This window comes from Armigeres subalbatus, chromosome 1, assembly GCF_024139115.2.
Source record: "Armigeres subalbatus isolate Guangzhou_Male chromosome 1, GZ_Asu_2, whole genome shotgun sequence".
Lineage (NCBI taxonomy): Eukaryota > Metazoa > Arthropoda > Insecta > Diptera > Culicidae > Armigeres > Armigeres subalbatus.
Genome location: NC_085139.1, coordinates 62756481 through 62775565, shown reverse-complemented (window position 1 = coordinate 62775565; position 19085 = coordinate 62756481). Strand labels below are relative to the sequence as shown.

Here is a 19085-nt window from a genome sequence, read left to right as displayed (position 1 = left end):
AACCAATCCAAACCAATCCAAATCCAATCCAAACCAATCCAAACCAATCCAAACCAATCCAAACCAATCCAAACCAATCCAAACCAATCCAAACCAATCCAAACCAATCCCAAACCAACCAAACCAATCCAAATCCAATCCAAACCAATCCAAACCAATCCAAACCAATCCAAACCAATCCAAACCAATCCAAACCAACCAAACCAATCCAAACCAATCCAAACCAATCCAAACCAATCCAAACCAATCCAAACCAACCAAACCAATCCAAACCAATCCAAATCCAATCCAAACCAATCCAAACCAATCCAAACCAATCCAAACCAATCCAAATCCAATCCAAACCAATCCAAATCCAACCAAACCAATCCAAACCAATCCAAACCAACCAAACCAATCCAAACCAATCCAAACCAATCCAAACCAATCCAAACCAATCCAAACCAATCCAAACCAATCCAAACCAATCCAAACCAATCCAAACCAATCCAAACCAATCCAAACCAATCCAAACCAATCCAAACCAATCCAAACCAATCCAAATCCAATCCAAACCAATCCAAACCAATCCAAATCCAATCCAAATCAATCCAAACCAATCCAAACCAATCCAAACCAATCCAAACCAATCCAAACCAATCCAAACCAATCCAAATCAAATCCAATTCAATCCAAACCAATCAAACCAATCCAAATCAATCCAAACCAATCCAAACCAATCCAATCCCAATCCAAACCAATCCCAATCCAATCCAAATCCAATCCAAATCCAATCCAAATCCAATCCAAATCCAATCCAAATCCAATCCAAATCCAATCCAAATCCAATCCAAATCCAATCCAAATCCAATCCAAATCCAATCCAAATCCAATCCAAATCCAATCAAATCCAAATTCAATTAAAATCCAATGTTAATCTATTCCAAATCTTTTCCAAATCCAATCTAGCAGGACTTTAGCTCGTAAACCATTTTCCGTTGGTAGTTTTACAAACTGCAATACATTTTTTCGGCCACCTTTCAGGTACGCCTTATAGTTTTCTACGCCACAAATCATTTTCCACTGGTCTTCCAGACGCGCATTGTGATTTTGCAAACCACAAAACAATTTCCTACGGTCTTTCAGACGAGGCTTTGATGTTCTTCAAACCACAAACCATTTTTCCAAAGATCTTTCACATGTGTCTCTACAAACCATTTTCCGATGGTCTTAGACGGCGTCTTGTGATTTTGCAAACCACAAACCATTTTCCGATGGTCTTCCAGACAAACAAACTATAATATATCACTCTTCACAGTTTAACCACTTGAACTCAACTCTCCTCATGAAATCAGAGACAGAATCCAAAAAATATACTGGCAGGATCGCCAAAATGTGTACTTAACTGTAACTCTAAGGCTCTGATCCGATTCGCGAAATAAAATTTAAAAAAAATAAAAATAACACTTTATTGCATATTATTCGGCAACTCGGCCGTACGAAAATCATTTTTTTTTGTTAAGTGTCTTGGCTGTGCATATGCACAGCACATGTTTCGAAATGGATACATTGATATGAAATTTGCGGAAAAGAATCCATGTGTCTTGGAGGGACTCCAAGGACTAACTGTGGATATACAACAGTAAAACACATGTGAAAATTGGACAAATCAAGCATCCGGAAGATATTCAATTTGCAAAAAAAAAGCTAACTGAGGTTGATAATCGGATTCTGATGGCTTTTCCGCAAACGTGACCTTTAAGTGGTTTTGTTGTGTAGGGGTTATCACGCCTGAGGTTAAGGGTTCGAGTCCCTGCAAGACACGTGGATTCTTTTCCGCAAATTTCATATCAATTTGTCCATTCCGAAACATGGGCTGTGCATATGCACTGTTCAATCATTTTCAAGTAACCCTGCCCTCAGAGCAAGATTACTTTTGACAGATACTGAATCATTTTGATAAATGTTTTGATGGTCCTGCTGGGTAGCAAAAGCTAGTCTTATGACCACGGGAATTCATAATTTCCGAACTGTCACTTTTAAGTTTAATTTGATTTTAATTCGCAAATCGAACCAAAGCCTAATTTGTCGGAAAGAAATGCACGCCGCGGAGATCTGACCAGAAGAAAGACAGAGTCATGGCTTGCTGCTCGCCGATTGACACGCTGAGGTGTGACTCTATAAACACACGCTGAAGGCACGTTACTCAATCCCACTCTAAGGAAAAAGCATTCTTCAGTAGCATTAGTTTTTCGTGGAACATGGTAAAGTGTAAAAGTTCTCCTAGAAGATTTGAAAAGTACGTTACGTGAAATTCTACTCTCTTGCACATCTAGCTGTCTTAACAAGGGAAATTGAAGATCATCTTCAAATCACAGAATGAAAGGAACGGCTGCCGTAAAAGACCTCAGTGAAGTTGTTAAAACCTGTATCATATCAAAGAGTTTGAACTCTCCTTTAACAAATTAAGTGGCCTTACTGATGGGGACCGGCAATGAGAGCACATTGCCAAATATACGTGACATGTAAAGGTCGGCAACAACTGTGAAAAAAGGATTGTTTGCAAACGAGCTGAAGAAGTGCTTGCTATCACGCCGGAGTATTGAATGGAATAATTTGAGATTGATGACTTCGAAGACTTGACTATTCCAGAAAAAGTAGTGAGCCAAGATCTCTCTGGATGCACGAAAGGAGATAGTGTGGTTTAGCGAAACCGATTGAAATTGAACGCTAGGAAGAGTCATATTTACATACATATTGCTTTTTTTGGAAAACATGTTTTATTTTGATATGGAAATGCTAATATCATCTTCCAAACTTGGACGTACATGTTCATGATAGCATTAGAGGCGAAAGTATAGAATTGATAGTTCCGTTAGGATACGGCAGGCATGAAGAATGTTTTTATAGAAGTCGATTTGAAAGCGAGCGGAGGGCAATATTTGTGATGGCACATATCACACGACCTTCTTTCTGCCAAGCTCCCGTATGAAGGGGGAGGGAAGAATATCAGTGTGGAAGCTGATATATCTCCACTGGAACATGTACGTCCAAGTTTGGAAGATGATATTAGCATTTCCATATCATTGTAAATCGTTTAACTTCACGTAGAAGTAACACACACGAAATCATTAATTTAATGTTTTATTTTGATACACATAAGTTTGTCATTTTAAGGTGTTTTTCTGAGATATTGTGAAAAATAAAAATCGGCTGATACATATAGTTGGGTAGAGAGGAGGTGTGAAATGTTACCAAAGCAGATTCGATGGATACGGGGAATTGACTGATATCCCATCGTTATTAGCTGGTTATGGAACAACTTCTCGCAAGGGCAGCTCTTGTATAATTGGTAATACGTCCGTGTACTTAATGGAATAGTGTGCGTTCAAGTCCCATCGGCAGCCGAATCTTTTTTTGCAATATCTCATAAAAACACCTTAAAATGGCAAACTAAACAAACAAACAAAACTTATTTATCAAAATTAAACTTTTTTTCCAAAAAAAAAGTAAAAATCGGACTTCCCTCACAAGTCATCAATCATGAACTACATATTGTTGTTATAATTGTTATCTATTTGCATTAAAAATGTGAATTGAATTTCGAGTTCGATAGTGTTTTTTTGTTGAAATGATACGTAAGGGGTATATGAATTTGTGACAAAATGCTACAATGGGTGAGGGGGCCTTGATGTGGATGTTCCCTGACAGCGTTAGATGATTTAATTCGATTTTTAATTAATTTCCTTTTCGACTTATTTAAACAACAGGTGTTCGAACCGGACCATCATCACAATGGGCTGGAGACCGCCAGATACGCTACTTGCTTACCAGTTTGTTTGCTTATCAGCAAATCGTTTTCGTCTTGAAACTTGTGTATTCCTTGGTTACACACGAGGAAAACGTACTGAAGATCGTTCTGGAAGGCTTGATGAGTGCGAGCTTTTTCTTCGCGGGCTTGAAAGTGCTGTCGTTGGTGCTTTTTAGGGAACAGATAGCCAACATAAGAAACTTCATCACCAGTAATCGAGTCAACTCGTGTGACAAACACTACGATCAACTGGAGCACAATAGGTTCAACCAGTCTGTTAAGACCTTGCTGCACGTCATATTTATTCTGATAATCGTCAATGTGGTTTTCCTATCGGTTCCGAATTCTACAACGGATAGCCTTCTTCGGATGCCTCCTTTCATGACCATGCTTGGACCGAATGCAACACATGTTTTGTACTTTTGCTTCGTTAAATTGATGGCATTGGGTATTCTTCCTAGATACTTCAGCAGTATGGCTTGCATCGGTACATTGCTTATGGGTATGCGGACGAACCTGAGGATTTTGGGACATCGCTATAGGCAAATGTTGCATCAACCGAATCAAACAGTCGAAAAGTACTTTGAAAATTTGAATCACGAGGTGCGAACTGCTTTGAATCAACAGTTGCAGTATTGGAGGTACCGTTTCTAGAAACTTTCGAAGATTTCATGTCCTCAAATTCTTGTTATTTTCTAAAGCCACCTGCGAACATTGAAGGATTTGACTGGCAAATCATTTTTCCTGGTGCATTACTTTGCAGTCTGTAGCGTTGGAACCATGCTGTACGTAGCCAAACATCTCGGAATGAATTTCTTGGCAGCAGCCTTTCTGGCAACTTGCTCGGTGTTGATAATGGAGTACTTTCTTTGGTGCCATTTGGTGGATTCGCTCCAGGACGAGGTAAGTTCAGTTTCAGAGGTAATTATTTTAGTAGGAACATTCTAACCAGTTTTGCTCATCCTGCAGGCAAATTATATTGGCGGTGTTCTGTTTGAATTGTGTGCCCGGTTACGGTACAGCCGAACTTGTCACTCGCAGCATGTCCGGATGCGATCGTCACTGCTAATCACGAGAATGAACACAATCAACGGGTTGTCTATGAACTGTCTGGGATTGTATAAAATTTCGACGGAGCAGTTTGTTGAATTCATGAATACTGCTTACTTCATGCTGATGTTTCTTTTCAACATGTCTGATTGAGGTGTTGTTAGATTGACCTAATGCCGATGACATACTGACGCGTGTGCGTACGGGAACGCGTTCAAGACAAAAGAATTCCTCTTGCTGATATTCTGCTTAACGAACGCTTGGACGCGCTCCGCATCGCTTGACGCGTTACCATGACAGCGCACTAAGCTTTATGAATTTAGACGATTAATAGGGTTACCGCTCCTGGATTTCATTTTATAGCTCCTATGTTCATCTCATGAAAAATCACGTAATGAAACGGAATTTTACTGATTTTTGGTGATTTTTTTCAGCAGTAAGTATGCATGTTAGCAAAAGGAAGCGGCGAAATTGGTGCTGTCTTTCTTTGTTTCGCGATGAGATAAATATCAGCTCAGTGGGATGGAAAACGGAACATTTTCCCTATTTGATTTAGTGCTTAGACGCATCGGAGTTGCTGCCATAATATTGAGTGGATTGCCATAGGTATGCGCAGGTCAAAATCTTATGAAATTCGCCTGGAAAATTTTATGAATAGTCTTCTGAATTAAAAGGATGTTTTATTCTGATATCAATCGCAAAATGCTATTAAATTCGTATTTGATTTCCTAGTAGAAGGTAATTCCTCTGCATATTTAGGGACATTTCTAATAATTTTCAAAAAATTTCACCATTTCCATTACTATTACCCTTAAGAAGTGTTCTAAACGCATGACTTTTGGCTGCGGCTGCGGCGGAGCACACTTCTAATTTTGGCACCTCAGTTATGGATATTTATTTTACTTTTTTATTGGAATATTCAATAACAATAGGGAGCTTTTCCGTTTTTCATTCTGCGCTCCCATAACGTGTCATTTTTCCTAACAATTAAAAAAAAACAAGCTTAATTGGCATTCGAAGCCACTTTAAAGCTTTTATTGACAAGTCTATTTTGTTTTAAATCTTTTTTTACAGGATGAATTGAATATAGGAGTTATCAAATAAAGAACAGAAACAGATCATTGCTACCATAGTTTATTATTAAACAAGTTTATTTAATTTTCAGGATCATGTTACATAATTGCATAAATAAAACTAGCACTTGCAAGCAAATTACGAATCGAGTCAAATGTTCTTTCGACATCATTCATAGGTTTATAGTAGGACGGACATTATTTACAAAAGTGATTTTTATAAGTTTTACAACCAACCCTTCTCTCTTTGCAAGATGTTTTCATATAAATTGTTTTATTTATTTTTTATTGCGCAGGAAAATTAGTGACCTTACCTCCTGATCACTTGCTTGCATTTTCAATTGACACACACAAATGCATACAATAATAGTCAAACATACGGTATTGAGCAGTAGGTAGATAGATTTGATAGGGTATGTCCTACGCATATCCGTGATGGACTTTTTCATTCAATAAAAAATCATGTTTATAAAACCCTATGCATAAAAATACCCTACCATACATTAGCCTAGCTACTTTTGCCGTTCTCGGTTAGGGTCGGGGGTCGGAAAGTAAATCAATCAGTGCGTGATTAAGTTTTTTTTTTTTTTTTGTGCTTTATTAATGTGTTTTTTTAATTCTAGGATTAAGTTCAACACAGGGATGAAAGGGAACTGGAGGAGTTCCCTTTGCGGGCCAACCTTGGGTCCCGCCGATGGTGCTTTAGCAGTGCAGAATATAAGAAAGGGTCGACCGGAGGGGCCGCCCTGCGTGCCAGCCAAGGGCATCGCCATTTGTTATTAAACTATTTAATCCTAACATTTTAAAATTTTGCGTTAAAGTGAAATGATAAAAACGTATGCACAGATGAAAACAAATAAAATAAAACAGAGACACTTAAGACGATGGTACACAATCCGAGTTAAATACGGGTGATCGACGTGGATAGGGTCATTTTGGTCCTGGTCAGTCCTGTGGGGGTTGACTTCCTACTTTGCCTTCCTTAAATATGCATTCCCCTGGTTCCTGTAGGTCCGTGTTGGGATGTTCTGCTGTGATGTTACTGATGCGCTGTTCTCCGGTGGTAATTTTGCCCCTGAAGGGTTGAAGTTGCAGTTGAGGCCTTATCCGTTAAGTCCTCGCCAATATTTGCCAATTTGACAGAGATCCTTTTATTTTTCGACCTTTCTTCGATGAAAGGATCAGAACGCCACTTGTTGAGTGTGACGATATTCAGAATCCGAAAAATTCGGAGGGAGCCTGAAAAAATGCTCGAAGACTTTTTATCGATGTCCTTCAATAAAGGAGTGGAAAAAAAATCGAATGCGAATTGGCATGGCATGTCTGTTGGTTTGGCGAGGTACGGTTACAGATAGGGGAGGTCAAGCCCCCAGCCGAAACGGAACAATGTTCGCTGGGGGTGGGTCTTATATTTAGGAGATGCCCGTTCGCCTGATGTAAAAGGCCTCATTCCCGAGGCTTCATGTTGTGAGCTGTCGGGATGCTAAACTTCGTGGAATAAACGGGCATCCTTCAGGAAGCAAAAGATGGCGGCCATTGCAGCTTCGTCATCCGCCAGTGCGTCCCGAATGCTACCTGGTATTCCGTAGAGGTTTCGGGGGTAGTCATATTTGGGGCACCGACAGATGAAGTGCTCTACGCTGTTTTCCGTGTCGCATAGTTCACAAGTGGACCGGAAAGGGCCCCCGCCAAAATTGTGAGAAACCCTTGTGTGGCCAGTTCGGAGTCTAGAGATGACCTGCTGTTCTTTCTGGGTGGCTGGTTCATTCCAGGAGTCGGTGGTTCCCTTGATTTTCCTGATGAAGAGCCACCTGTTGCTGTTCCATATCCGAGCCCAGTCCTGGCCGACGACGCTCTTCGTCCATTTCTTAACGTCGGCCAGCGGGACGGAACGGGTGTATAACAGGCCTTCATGTCCGACACAAGCCAGGGCGTCAGCTTCGTTGTTTCCCCTGATACCGCAATGGCCAGGGATCCAGGCAAAGGTGGTGCCTGGTATCATTCCAGATAGTATTCCCTGGATCCAGGGGTGCTTGGGAGTCTCGCTTTGGAGAGCAGAAACCACGCTTGCAGAATCGGTGAGGACCACGATTGGTTTATTTGCTGGGGTGGTGGCCGCAACAAAGACAGCGGCTGCTTCAGCGGAAAAGATGTTGCACTGGCGTGGCAGGCTCTCAGACCTGGCCAGATTGGGTCCGTAGACTCCGAAGCCGACTCCTCGGCTGGATACAGAGCCATCAGTGTACCGGATTTCGCTGTTCCGGAAACGTGTTGCGAGCAGTTCTGAAACGGACCGTCGGAGTTCCTCAGTGTTGTCTCCTTTTGAACCGCGAGGCGATGGTGCGGTCGATTTTTACTGAGGGCGTCAGCCAGCCCTTCGCTCCGTGCCAGTGAACCCGCGCCACTGGGGGGAGACTGGTACCGGCTACACTTCTCAGGATCCGGTCAGCCTCATCGAGGAGAGGGATCCTGACATCACCTGAGGTAGAGGCAGCGAAAGAGGCGGCTTTGCGGCAGATGGCCATTAAGATACGGTGCCGGAAAGGGAGGATGCCAGCGTCAACACATGAAGCTTCAGCAGGGGTGGACGGGAGTAAACCAGAAGCTGTCCGGACGTAGCTGTTAAAAACAGGCGATAGGATGTTGATTAGGCTTCTGTAGGCAGGGCATGTAAGCTCTAGGCCATAGAGCAGGCGGCTGTCAATGATGGCTTGCCCGACGTTAAGCTTCCTCGTGCTCCTGTTGTTGGTGCGGTGCTTTTGGAGAGGGTTTTGATGAGGTTAACGCGGGTTTGCAGGCTTCCTTAACCGCTCGGAAATGCGGTAAAAGGAAAGCTTCCGGTCGATGTCAACACCAAGAACACGGACGATCTTCCGGTTGGGGATGGCCTCCGAGCCGAGTTTAATGGAAGGCCCCGCTAGCTGGTGCCGCCTGCTGCACACGTGTCCCCGGACACATTTACCGGCGTTGAGTACAAAACCGACGGAAGAAGCCCACCGAAGAATGGTGATAACTGCCGCTGGGCGTCTAATTCTGGTTCTTCCGGTGTACTTCCAACGACAACCAACAGGATGTCGTCTGCGTATACAAATACGTAGACATTTGCAGGCAGAGAGTTGAAAACCCCGTCCATAGCGATAAGGAATAATGTTACCGCTAGGACCGACCCTTGGGGGACGCCGGTTTCTTCGGGATACTCGTTGGATGCAGTGCCCCCGATGAGCACCTGGAAGGTTCGTCGAGAGAGGAAGTTTTTGATGAATGCAAGCATGTTGCCAGTGATCCCCCAGTCTTGTAGCTTTCTGAGGACCAAAGGGGTCCAGGTCCGGCTGAAAGCTTTGGCGATGTCAAGTGACACTAGGTCAACATGCTTGCCTTCCTCGTACGCCTCTTGGAGCACACTACCCAGGTTGGCAAAATAGGTGCTGGTGCCATATCCTGGGCGGAAAGCGTGTTGACGATGGCCTAACCTTCCGTCCGCTTCCAGTTTTTCCCTAAGCCGCCGATTGACCATCCTTTCGACAGTTTTGGACGCGCACGAGGTCAGGGAAATTGGCCTAAATTTGGAAGCGTCGCGGCTGTTAACACTACTCTTCGGGATGGGGATGACATAGCTTTTCCTCCACTCGTCAGGAAAAGTGCGGTTTTCCCAAATGTTGTTGACGAGGTTCAGAAAAAGGGCCTTCGCGGCCGGAGAGAGCCGTTTGATCATGGGATACCCCAACTCATCCGGCCCGGATGAGTTCCCTTTGCACTTGGCGAGCGCGTGGGCCAACTCTCCTGCTGAGAAGGGGTGGTTCAGCAGGCAGCCGGGGGGGTCCGCGGGAATAAGAGTGGTGTTGAGGTGAAGATTATGGTTCAAATGTCATACAGCAAATCGACTTCTTTTTCTTGCTGTTCGCTTCTTTTTTTTTGCGGAGAGCCTACTCATTCGCTCAGATCTGATTTTGAACAAAGTACGCAAACATTTCATAAGGTATCAAACTCTATATATTTCCACAAAATATTAACGTCCTTTTCAATACCTGTACAGCGCATAGATTATGGCGATATGCATAAACAACCTCAAAAATGCATCTGAGATTGATTTGATGTGCATCCTTCTCCTAATTACACAATTTTCTACATGCATTTTACATGAATGTAAAATTATGATGCAGTTGACTACCTTCTCAAATGTTCGTCAAGATTCAATGGATTGTTTACATGACCATATGATCGGTCTTCTCTCTGTGTACATGAAAAGTGATGCCGTTTTAGCAGCACTACATTATCAACACTTGAATTATGAAAATATAAATAACCTGCGTTGCTTATGAATGCTTGCGTTTTCACAGTTCTAGCTCACATCCAATATTTAGTGTCAATATATAGCATGAAAAGCAACATTTTCATAGATTATTGCTTGATGTTTACGTGAATATTCGAGAAAACAAGCATAATATATAGAACAAATCAACACGCAACACTGAACGATGATTTTCGAGTATCTGCAAAGTATAAGAGAGCGTGAGAGTAAATCAACGGTTTCCCCTCCTGGAAAAATATTTTTTCAACTTTGCAATATTTTCTGCAAAATGCAGTTTTTTCAAATAATATTACGAAATTCATCCAAATGAAGCATCCCACGGATGTATTGAAGTCACCACTATGTGTTGATGTAGTTTTAACACGAGAATGCTTCCCCGATTCAGCTGGGGAATGCATTTTCTCCTCGGTGGGCGGATTTTTTCCTGGGGGTGGTATAAGCACGTGGCTGGTTTTCTTGTCAATGACTGGATTACGGTAATTTGGGCCTTAAACGTGTTTCGTATCGGACGCAGCACTTTCGCGTGATCCGAGAGTTTAGTTCTGATAAGAAAATTATGTTGAGCTTTTTAATGGAATGTTTTCACCTGTCATAAGACGAGTTTATACAATCCCATTGAATTCCACCACTTAAGTGGTGAATTCAGTGGGATTGTATAAACTCGTCTTATGACAGGTGAGTTTAGTTCTGTTTTGTGCGGTCGGAAAGTAAATCAAAGCGCGATCGATCGTGTTTTGAGTGTGCGTTTGCTAGTGTCTTCTATCGGACGCAAAATAGTCGCGCGATTATTGAAATGCTTAGTTCTAATTTGTACGACTGAGTAAATTACTGTGACATAATCTCATACAACCTAATAATTTTTAGTCGCTAATTAAGGCTACTTTCTCTAGATTACATACGTTCTCATCTAACCAACTATTCATTTTCCGTAGCACTCACGGAGATGCAGAGGATTTTTCGGTCTCTTGTTGCAATTAGTGTCGAACTAATTTTCTTCTCCTAATCCTATTTTTTTTCTCTTTATTAGTGACACTTTCAGCCCAAGGCTGGCTCGTCTCGTGAATAATCCTAAATTGACAATGTTATGAAAACTCATATGTGAATATGTACGTTATGTGGAATATATTGATTTGGAAAATGTATTGGAGGTAACCACTTTCCCTTCGATGGGACTCGAACCCATGACCCTACAGTAAGCTAAACTGGTGCTTTAACCAACTAAGCTACGAAGGACCTCCGTCGGCCTTCGCAACCTAGCGGCTACTGAACGAGCTCGAGATTCCCAAATTGGATGCATAGTCAAATCACTCGCAATCCATTTCTTAAGCCAAAACTTCCACATGTGTATAGTACACGTCCAGATTAGAGGAGTATTTAGAATGACTGGCGGCTGTACACATTTTTCATCAGAAACTGTACTGATCAAGTAAGGTTGTGTAAGCTATTTGCCAGTCGGTCGTCAAGCTCAGACCCGACCGCATTGCGTAGGCAAGAGCACGCAACTCAGGTTAAGTTCAATCAAAGTTAATTGCCTATTTCCGGGGATTAAACTACCCGACTTGGACGTTAATTTACAATGTTATGAAAACTCATATGTGAATATGTACGTTATGTGGAAGATATTGATTTGGAAAATGTATGTAGAGTCATGGGTTCGAGTCCCATCGAAGGGAAAGTCTGTCTGTACATATCTATGGTTGCTACTCCGTAATTGACCAGTACAATGAATCAACAGAACGACTAACCAGGATTGGTCCATCTTTTTCACTGTGCAAGTTTCTGCGGCTCAATGATAACTAAGATCAATTGCGGGCAGCAGGGACTATGTCCAAGGGCTTGACGATCCCTCCCCAGGCCATCTGCGAGTTATGGGGCTTGCCTAGGATGTGGTGGGGTTTGACAGTGGGCCCTGTTAAATTCCTATAAAAAGCTGCATGTATCCGCAAGTAGGCCCCATCAAAGCGACCGTGTGCCGCTCAAAGCGCACAAGCCCAAGTCCTGGTGTTAGGTGGGACGCTAAACAGCCCTGACACGACGGCCCTCCGACGAGACAGGAGGTGGAAAACCAATAATTACGAATAATATAAGAGTTAATGCGACTCGATACAATCGGCAAAGACCTAGGCGACGAATAAAGGATCACGATTGGAAGCTTGGAACATGGAACTGTAAGTCGCTAGGTTTCGCAGGTTGCGACAGGATGATCTACGATGAATTACATCCCCGCAACTTCGACGTCGTGGCGCTGCAGGAGATTTGCTGGACAGGACAGAAAGTCTGGAAAAGCGGGCATCGAGCGGCTACCTTCTACCAAAGCTGTGGCACCACCAACGAGCTGGGAACCGGCTTCATAGTGCTGGGTAAGATGCTCCATCGTGTGATTGGGTGGCAGGCAATCAACGCAAGGATGTGCAAGCTGAGGATTAAAGGCCGTTTTTTCAACTATAGCATCATCAACGTGCACTGCCCACACGAAGGGAGACCCGACGACGAGAAAGAAGCGTTCTACGCACAGCTGGAGCAGACATACGATGGACGCCCACTGCGGGACGTCAATCGGTGACATGAACGCACAGGTAGGAAGGGAGGAAATGTATAAACCGGTCATCGGACCGGATAGTCTGCACACCGTACGAATGACAACGGCCAACGATGTAGCCTCCCGCGGAATGGTAGCCCGAGGCACCTTCTTTCCCCGCAAAAATATCCACAAGGCCACATGGAGGTCACCTAACCAAGAAACGGAAAACCAAATCGACCACGTTCTAATCGACGGTAAATTCTTCTCCGACATCACAAACGTCCGCACTTACCGCAGTGCGAATATTGAATACGACCACTATCTCGTTGCAGTATGCCTGCGCTCAAAACTCTCGACGGTGTACAACACGCGTCGAAGTCGGACGCCGCGGCTTAACGATTGTACCCCGTTTGGCATAAAGTCATTTGGCATAATGCCGTTTGGCATAATGTCGTTTGGCATAAAGTCGTTTGACATAATGGCCGTTTGGCATAACGGCCGTTTGGCATAATGGTCGTTTGGCATAAGGTCATTTGGCATAAATATTATTTGAGCTGTGTAATGGATAAGTAAGATTTGTTGAACCATTCAGTTACGTGGTTTCCTTTATATGGGCATTATAGGATAATTTGGAACGGCGTGACAAATTAAGAATAAAGAAGCTTTCTATCAAAACGTGACTATTTGAAATGATGACGCACCTACCAGCAATATAGATCAGCATTAAATGAAATGGACATTGGGTTTTTTCATGTAAAGGCAAGCCAGAAAACTTGCCCATTTCTCTCTTTTATGAGCAAACGGTTTCTAAGAAAGGATCATATCTCCTCTTGCATTGAACCAAGCGAACCAAATGCTTGAATTGAAAGAATGAGTCATCCTCTCTGGCTTCTGCTAGGCAAATACATCCTTTAAAAGAAGGGATCATTATTTCCTTTTCCTTAAGCCGAGCAAATACCTGAATCAAAGGAAGAAATCATATCGTCTCTTGCCGTCTGCCTGGCAAATGCACCTTTTGAATGAAGGGAAATATCTTCCCGTGTCTTAAACCAAGCAAATTCCTGAATTTAAAGAAGGAACCATTACGACTCTATGACACTACTTATATATCCATTACCCATAATGCCATTACCCCAAAGACCACTATCCCGAACGTTATTACCGCGAATGAGTGCCTACCCCGAATGCCATCACCCCGAGTGGGACACTACCCCGAATGAGCAAGTACCTCCAGTAGTCCTGATTTCAAATTTACAGTTTATCTCAGTGAAAAAATTTAAACAATAGACATTTATTTTTAACTCATGTGAATGATTATTACTTGTTTTATGACTGATTCAATAGCAGGACAACTCCAATTGAGTAAATTACACAATTTTTATTAGAATTTTTATCGTTGTTCCTTACATTTTTTTCGATCCTTTTACAAGGTTCACCGTGTTGAACTCGCGATTCGTTTAATTAATCTTGAACTGTTTAAAAACAGTATAGAAAAAATAGTTCTCGCTCCAAAAACTCCCATTACATATCATGTGCTACCTTTGAAGATTGTTAAAGTTGAGGTGAGAATTTCGAAGCACGTTCCCATGCTCAATGCAGGGAGTTGGAGGAAATTTCAGCCCACGTCGACTGGGCTTGAGACTGCTTGCGAACATGTATTTAAACAGAATAAAGTGGTAGAAAATGTTGCTTCTGAAATTTTCCGGCAATAACTTACTGTTACAAGAAGGGCATGACTACAAGATCAGAGAAAGAGAAAATCTCTTCTGTTCGTCAAATATGCTTGTTCCTTCCATGGCAAGGAACAGGCATAGTTTCGTTATACCTTGCAAACGCGATCATTTGAAGGAGGTGCTATCTCTTCTGTTCGTCTCATACCGGGCAAAAGCGTTCCTGTCTTGACTTCTGCCGGGCGAATGCCTTTTCTTTGCCTAAAACCGAGCAAACGCCTGAATTGAATAAAAGAACTATGCCGTCTTTTACCTTTTGCCAAGCAAATGCATACTCTGAATGAAGGAATCTCATCTTCCCTTGCCTCTAACCATTTACTCGCTTGAATTGAAAGAAGGAACCATATCATCTTTTGCGTATCGGTGTTGAACTTAATCTAGAATTAAAAAAACACCTAAATAAAGAATTTAAATAAAAAAAATCTTTTGCCTTCTACTGGACCGTCTGCCATCCTCTAAAAGAAGGGATCATAACTACCCTCGCATTAAACCGAGCAAATGCCTGATTCGGAAGAAGAAAACATATCGTATTTCGCCATCTGCCGGGCAAATGTATCCTTTGAAAAATGGAACCATATCTTCTCTGATGTAACTGTCGGGAAGATGCATCCTTTGAAAGAAGGTATCATATCCTCACTTACCGTAAACCGAGCCAATGGCTTAATTGAACAAATGAATAAAATCTTCCCTTGCCTTCGCCAAGAAAATGTATCCTTTGAAAGAAGGAACTATATCTTCCCTTTACTAGAGCTGAATATTGCCACAGATAACAGATATTGAGGCTGGCATCCCATACGTGTGTAAACATCCGCAACCGTTAATTCAAATGTCTTTTAAATTGGGACCGTGTTTGGCAATCGATTGGAGATGGCGCAAGGATCATTGTTATTGAAAACGCAGCCCGATTGCGGCTGTCAAATGCACTGGCTGCGTTCGGCGGTTGTAATTCAGCTGCATCCTTAGGTACTGCCGCAATCAGTTGAGTAGATGGCAGTAGTGGGCCAACGTATATCAATTCAAAAGTTTACACAGGATTTCCAATAAAATTTGTTCTAGCTTCAATATCTGTTATCTGTGATATTGCATACAGTGAGAATAGGAACCACACATATTCTCCCTTGTGTTATGCCTGACAAATGCATTATTTGAAAAAAAAAAAAAAAAAGAAGCATATACATTTTAGACTTATGAACGACAAAGAATGCTTTTAAAAAGATGAATATATGTCATGCAGAAATAACTTCATTTGCTTTTTATTGCCTTTTTTGTGTAAAATTATTTTTGGCAATTTTGTTTTTTTGACTTTCCGCATTTTGTAGTTTGTTTTAATCAACGACGATCTTGCTGCTGACCCAGAGGTAAACAGATTTTAAGTGAAATAGGCAGATTTTATAACCAAAGTACCTTAAACCAGTGATTTGATAGAATCTGAACTTTAATTCGAAAAAACAATTTAAAACATCTTTCTTATAATGGTAAAGTGACAATCATTATAAATAATAGAACATATTATGCATAAGATTCGAAATTGATGATTCCACAACTGTTATGCCAAATGACCATTATGCCAAACGGCCGTTATGCCAAACGACATTATGCCAAATGACCTTTATGCCAAACGGCCTTATGCCAAACGGCGTTATGCCAAACGACTTTATGCCAAATGACCTACCACCGGCTTAACATTGGGCGGCTACAAGACGGTAGACTAGCCCAAGAATACGCGCAGCAGCTGGAAGTGGCACTCCCAACGGAAAAGCAGCTTGGCGCAGCGTCTCTTGAAGATGTCTGGAGAGATATTCGATCCGCCATTGGTAGCACCGCAACCGCTGTACTTGGCACGATGCCCCCGGATCGGAGAAACGACTGGTATGACGGCGAATGAGAGCAGTTAGGAGAAGAGAAGAATGCAGCATGGGCGAGATTGCTGCAACACCGCACGAGGGCGAACGAGGTACGATATAAACAGGCGCGGAAGAAACAAAACTCGATTTTCCGGAGGAAAAAGCGCCAGCAGGAAGATTGAAACCGTGAAAAGACGGAGTAACTGTACCGCGCTAATAACACACGAAAGTTCTATGAGAAGTTGAACAGTTCACGTAAGGGCCACGTGACACAGCCTGATATGTGTAAGGACATAAACGGGAACCTTCTCACGAACGAGCGTGAGGTGTTCCAAAGGTGGCTGCAGCACTACGAAGAGCACCTGAATGGCGATGTGGCAGACCTGGGAGAACGCGCGCAGGACATAATTTTACCGGCTCCGGATCTCCAGGAAATCCAGGAGGAGATTGGCCGGCTGAAGAACAACAAAGCCCCTGGGGTTGACCAACTACCAGGAGAGCTATTTAAACACGGTGGTGAGACACTGACTAGAGCGCTGCACTGGAAGGATAGATGAAAGGTGTCGTGTGTCCCATGGATTGTAGCAACTACCGCGCAATCACATTGCTGAACGCCGCCTTCAAGGTACTCTCCCAAATTTTATGCCGTCGACTAGCACCAACTGCAAGGGAGTTCGGCAGCATTCATCGACTTCAAAGCCGCATATGATACAATCGATCGGGACTAGCTATGGCAGCCAATGCACGAACACGGATTTCCGGATAAACTGACACGGTTGATCAAAGCGACGATGGATCATGGTGATGGTGATGTGCATAGTTCGAGTTTCAGGGGCATTCTCGAGTCCCTTCAAAACCCGCAGAGGGTTACGGCAAGGTGATGGTCTTTCGTGTCTGCTATTCAACATCGCTTTGGAAGGGGTAATACGAAGAGCAGGGATTAACACGAGTGGCACAATTTTCAATAAGTCCGTCCAGCTATTTGGCTTCGCCGACATCAGACTGAAGAGGGAAGCCAAGCGGATCGGACTAGTCATCAACACGTCGAAGACGAAGTACATGATAGGAAAAGGTTCAAAAGAAGACAATGTGAGCCACCCACCACGAGTTTGCATCGGTGGTGACGAAATCGAGGTGGTAGAAGAATTTGTGTACTTGGGCTCACTGGTGATTGCCGAAAATGATACCAGCAGAGAAATTTGGAGACGCATAGTGGCTGGAAATCGTACGTACTTTGGACTCCGCAAGACGCTCCGATCGAATAGAGTTCGCCGCCGTACCAAACTGACAATCTACAAAATGCTCATTAGACCGGTAGTCCTCTACGGCTCGTGGAGGACAAGTTTTCGAAGGGAAAGTGCTGCGTACCATCTATGGTGGGGTGCAGATGGCGGACGGTACGTGGAGGAGGCGAATGAACCACGAGTTGCATGAGCTGCTTGGAGAACCATCCATCGTTCACACCGCGAAAATATGACGATTGCGGTGGACCGGGCACGTAGCCAGAATGTCGGACAGTAACCCGGTGAAAATGGTTCTCGACAACGTTCCGACTGGCACAAGAAGGGGAGGTGCGCAGCGGGCAAGGTGGATCGATCAGGTGGAAGATGACTTGCGGACCCTCCGTAGCCTGCGTAATTGGCGACGTGTAGCCATGGACCGAGCCGAATGGAGAAGACACTTATATACCGCACAGGCCACTTCGGCCTCAGCCTGAATAAATAATAATAATATCAATAACGGCGCTGACAACGTCCTTACGGTCGATCGAGGACGGGTAGAAAATTATGAAGCAGTAACTCTCTCACGGCAAGCCGATAACACCTCTGCACTTGCCACGAGTTCATGCAGAATCTCATTGGAGTTTGAGGGGGTTTGGTTCTATGGCGGAGGTTCGACTTGGTTAGCAGGTTGCCAATGCGATGAGGAAGATTATTGGGATGCATGAAACGAGCTTTTCCGTCAATTTACAATTCTAACAGAAGGCTAGAATGTTTATGTTGAAGAATATGAAAACTCAATTATCAGTCTCCTTCGATGCCAGAAGCGTTTCAAGCGGATCCTGCGATGTTCGAGCATGTCCAGCGTCAAATAGTGCATACCAACATCCATAAAGTTACGCAGGAGGTATTGGCTGGAGTTGATCCACGGCTTAGTGAAAACCCCGAAAAACCAAAGAAGTTCAGAATCGTATGGAACGCAGCAGCAGGGACGGTGGGTGTGGCCATTCTCAGATGTACTCTGAGGATTCTGTGAGTTGCCTAAAAAAAATCGATAGCAACGTTCGGTTCGATTAAGAGCCGATGCTCACGTAGCGTTATTTCAAGCTGCGTGCACGCCGCGTCAACGCAAGGTACCCACCAGCATGTGGAGTCGTGCACATGTTTACGTGTGCATTATTCCATTTGGTGCTGGGTACCTTGCATGAACGCGGCGTGCACGCAGCGTAGAAAACCGCTACGTGGACATCGGCCCTAACTGTCCATGTTCGGCACAATTCGTCATAAATCTAAATGCAGCCAATCATACGGAGAAATATCCGAGGCCAGCGCATGTGATAGCGCGCTTCGACAGTGATGAAGAGACTTGCTGGGTTAGGGCTGATGCCCACGTAGCGTCTTTTCTACGCTGTGTACACGCGGGTCAAAAAGACGCAGGTGTGCATCGGTAAAAAGCGATAACGCAGCGTTGCCGCGCTGATGCACACTTGCGTTATTTGAACGCAGCGTGCACGTGGCGTTGAAAAAACGCAGATGTGCATTGATGCG

At 43.4% G+C, this 19085-nt stretch overlaps 2 protein-coding genes across 2 annotated transcripts; one reads left to right on the top strand and one right to left on the bottom strand.

The window, feature by feature from the left end:
* Positions 1–3652: 3652 nt before the first annotated feature.
* LOC134206204 (uncharacterized) lies at positions 3653–5175 on the top strand. Its single transcript, XM_062681893.1, has 4 exons — positions 3653–3656; positions 3750–4431; positions 4492–4693; positions 4760–5175. The coding sequence occupies exons 1-4, from the start codon at positions 3653–3655 to the stop codon at positions 4991–4993; spliced, it is 1122 nt and encodes a 373-aa protein (XP_062537877.1). The 3' UTR covers positions 4994–5175.
* Positions 5176–8830: 3655 nt separating this feature from the next.
* Positions 8831–9427, bottom strand: LOC134206203 (uncharacterized). The gene has a single exon (XM_062681892.1). The coding sequence runs from the start codon at positions 9425–9427 to the stop codon at positions 8831–8833; it is 597 nt and encodes a 198-aa protein (XP_062537876.1).
* Between the last annotated feature and the right edge of the window lie 9658 nt (positions 9428–19085).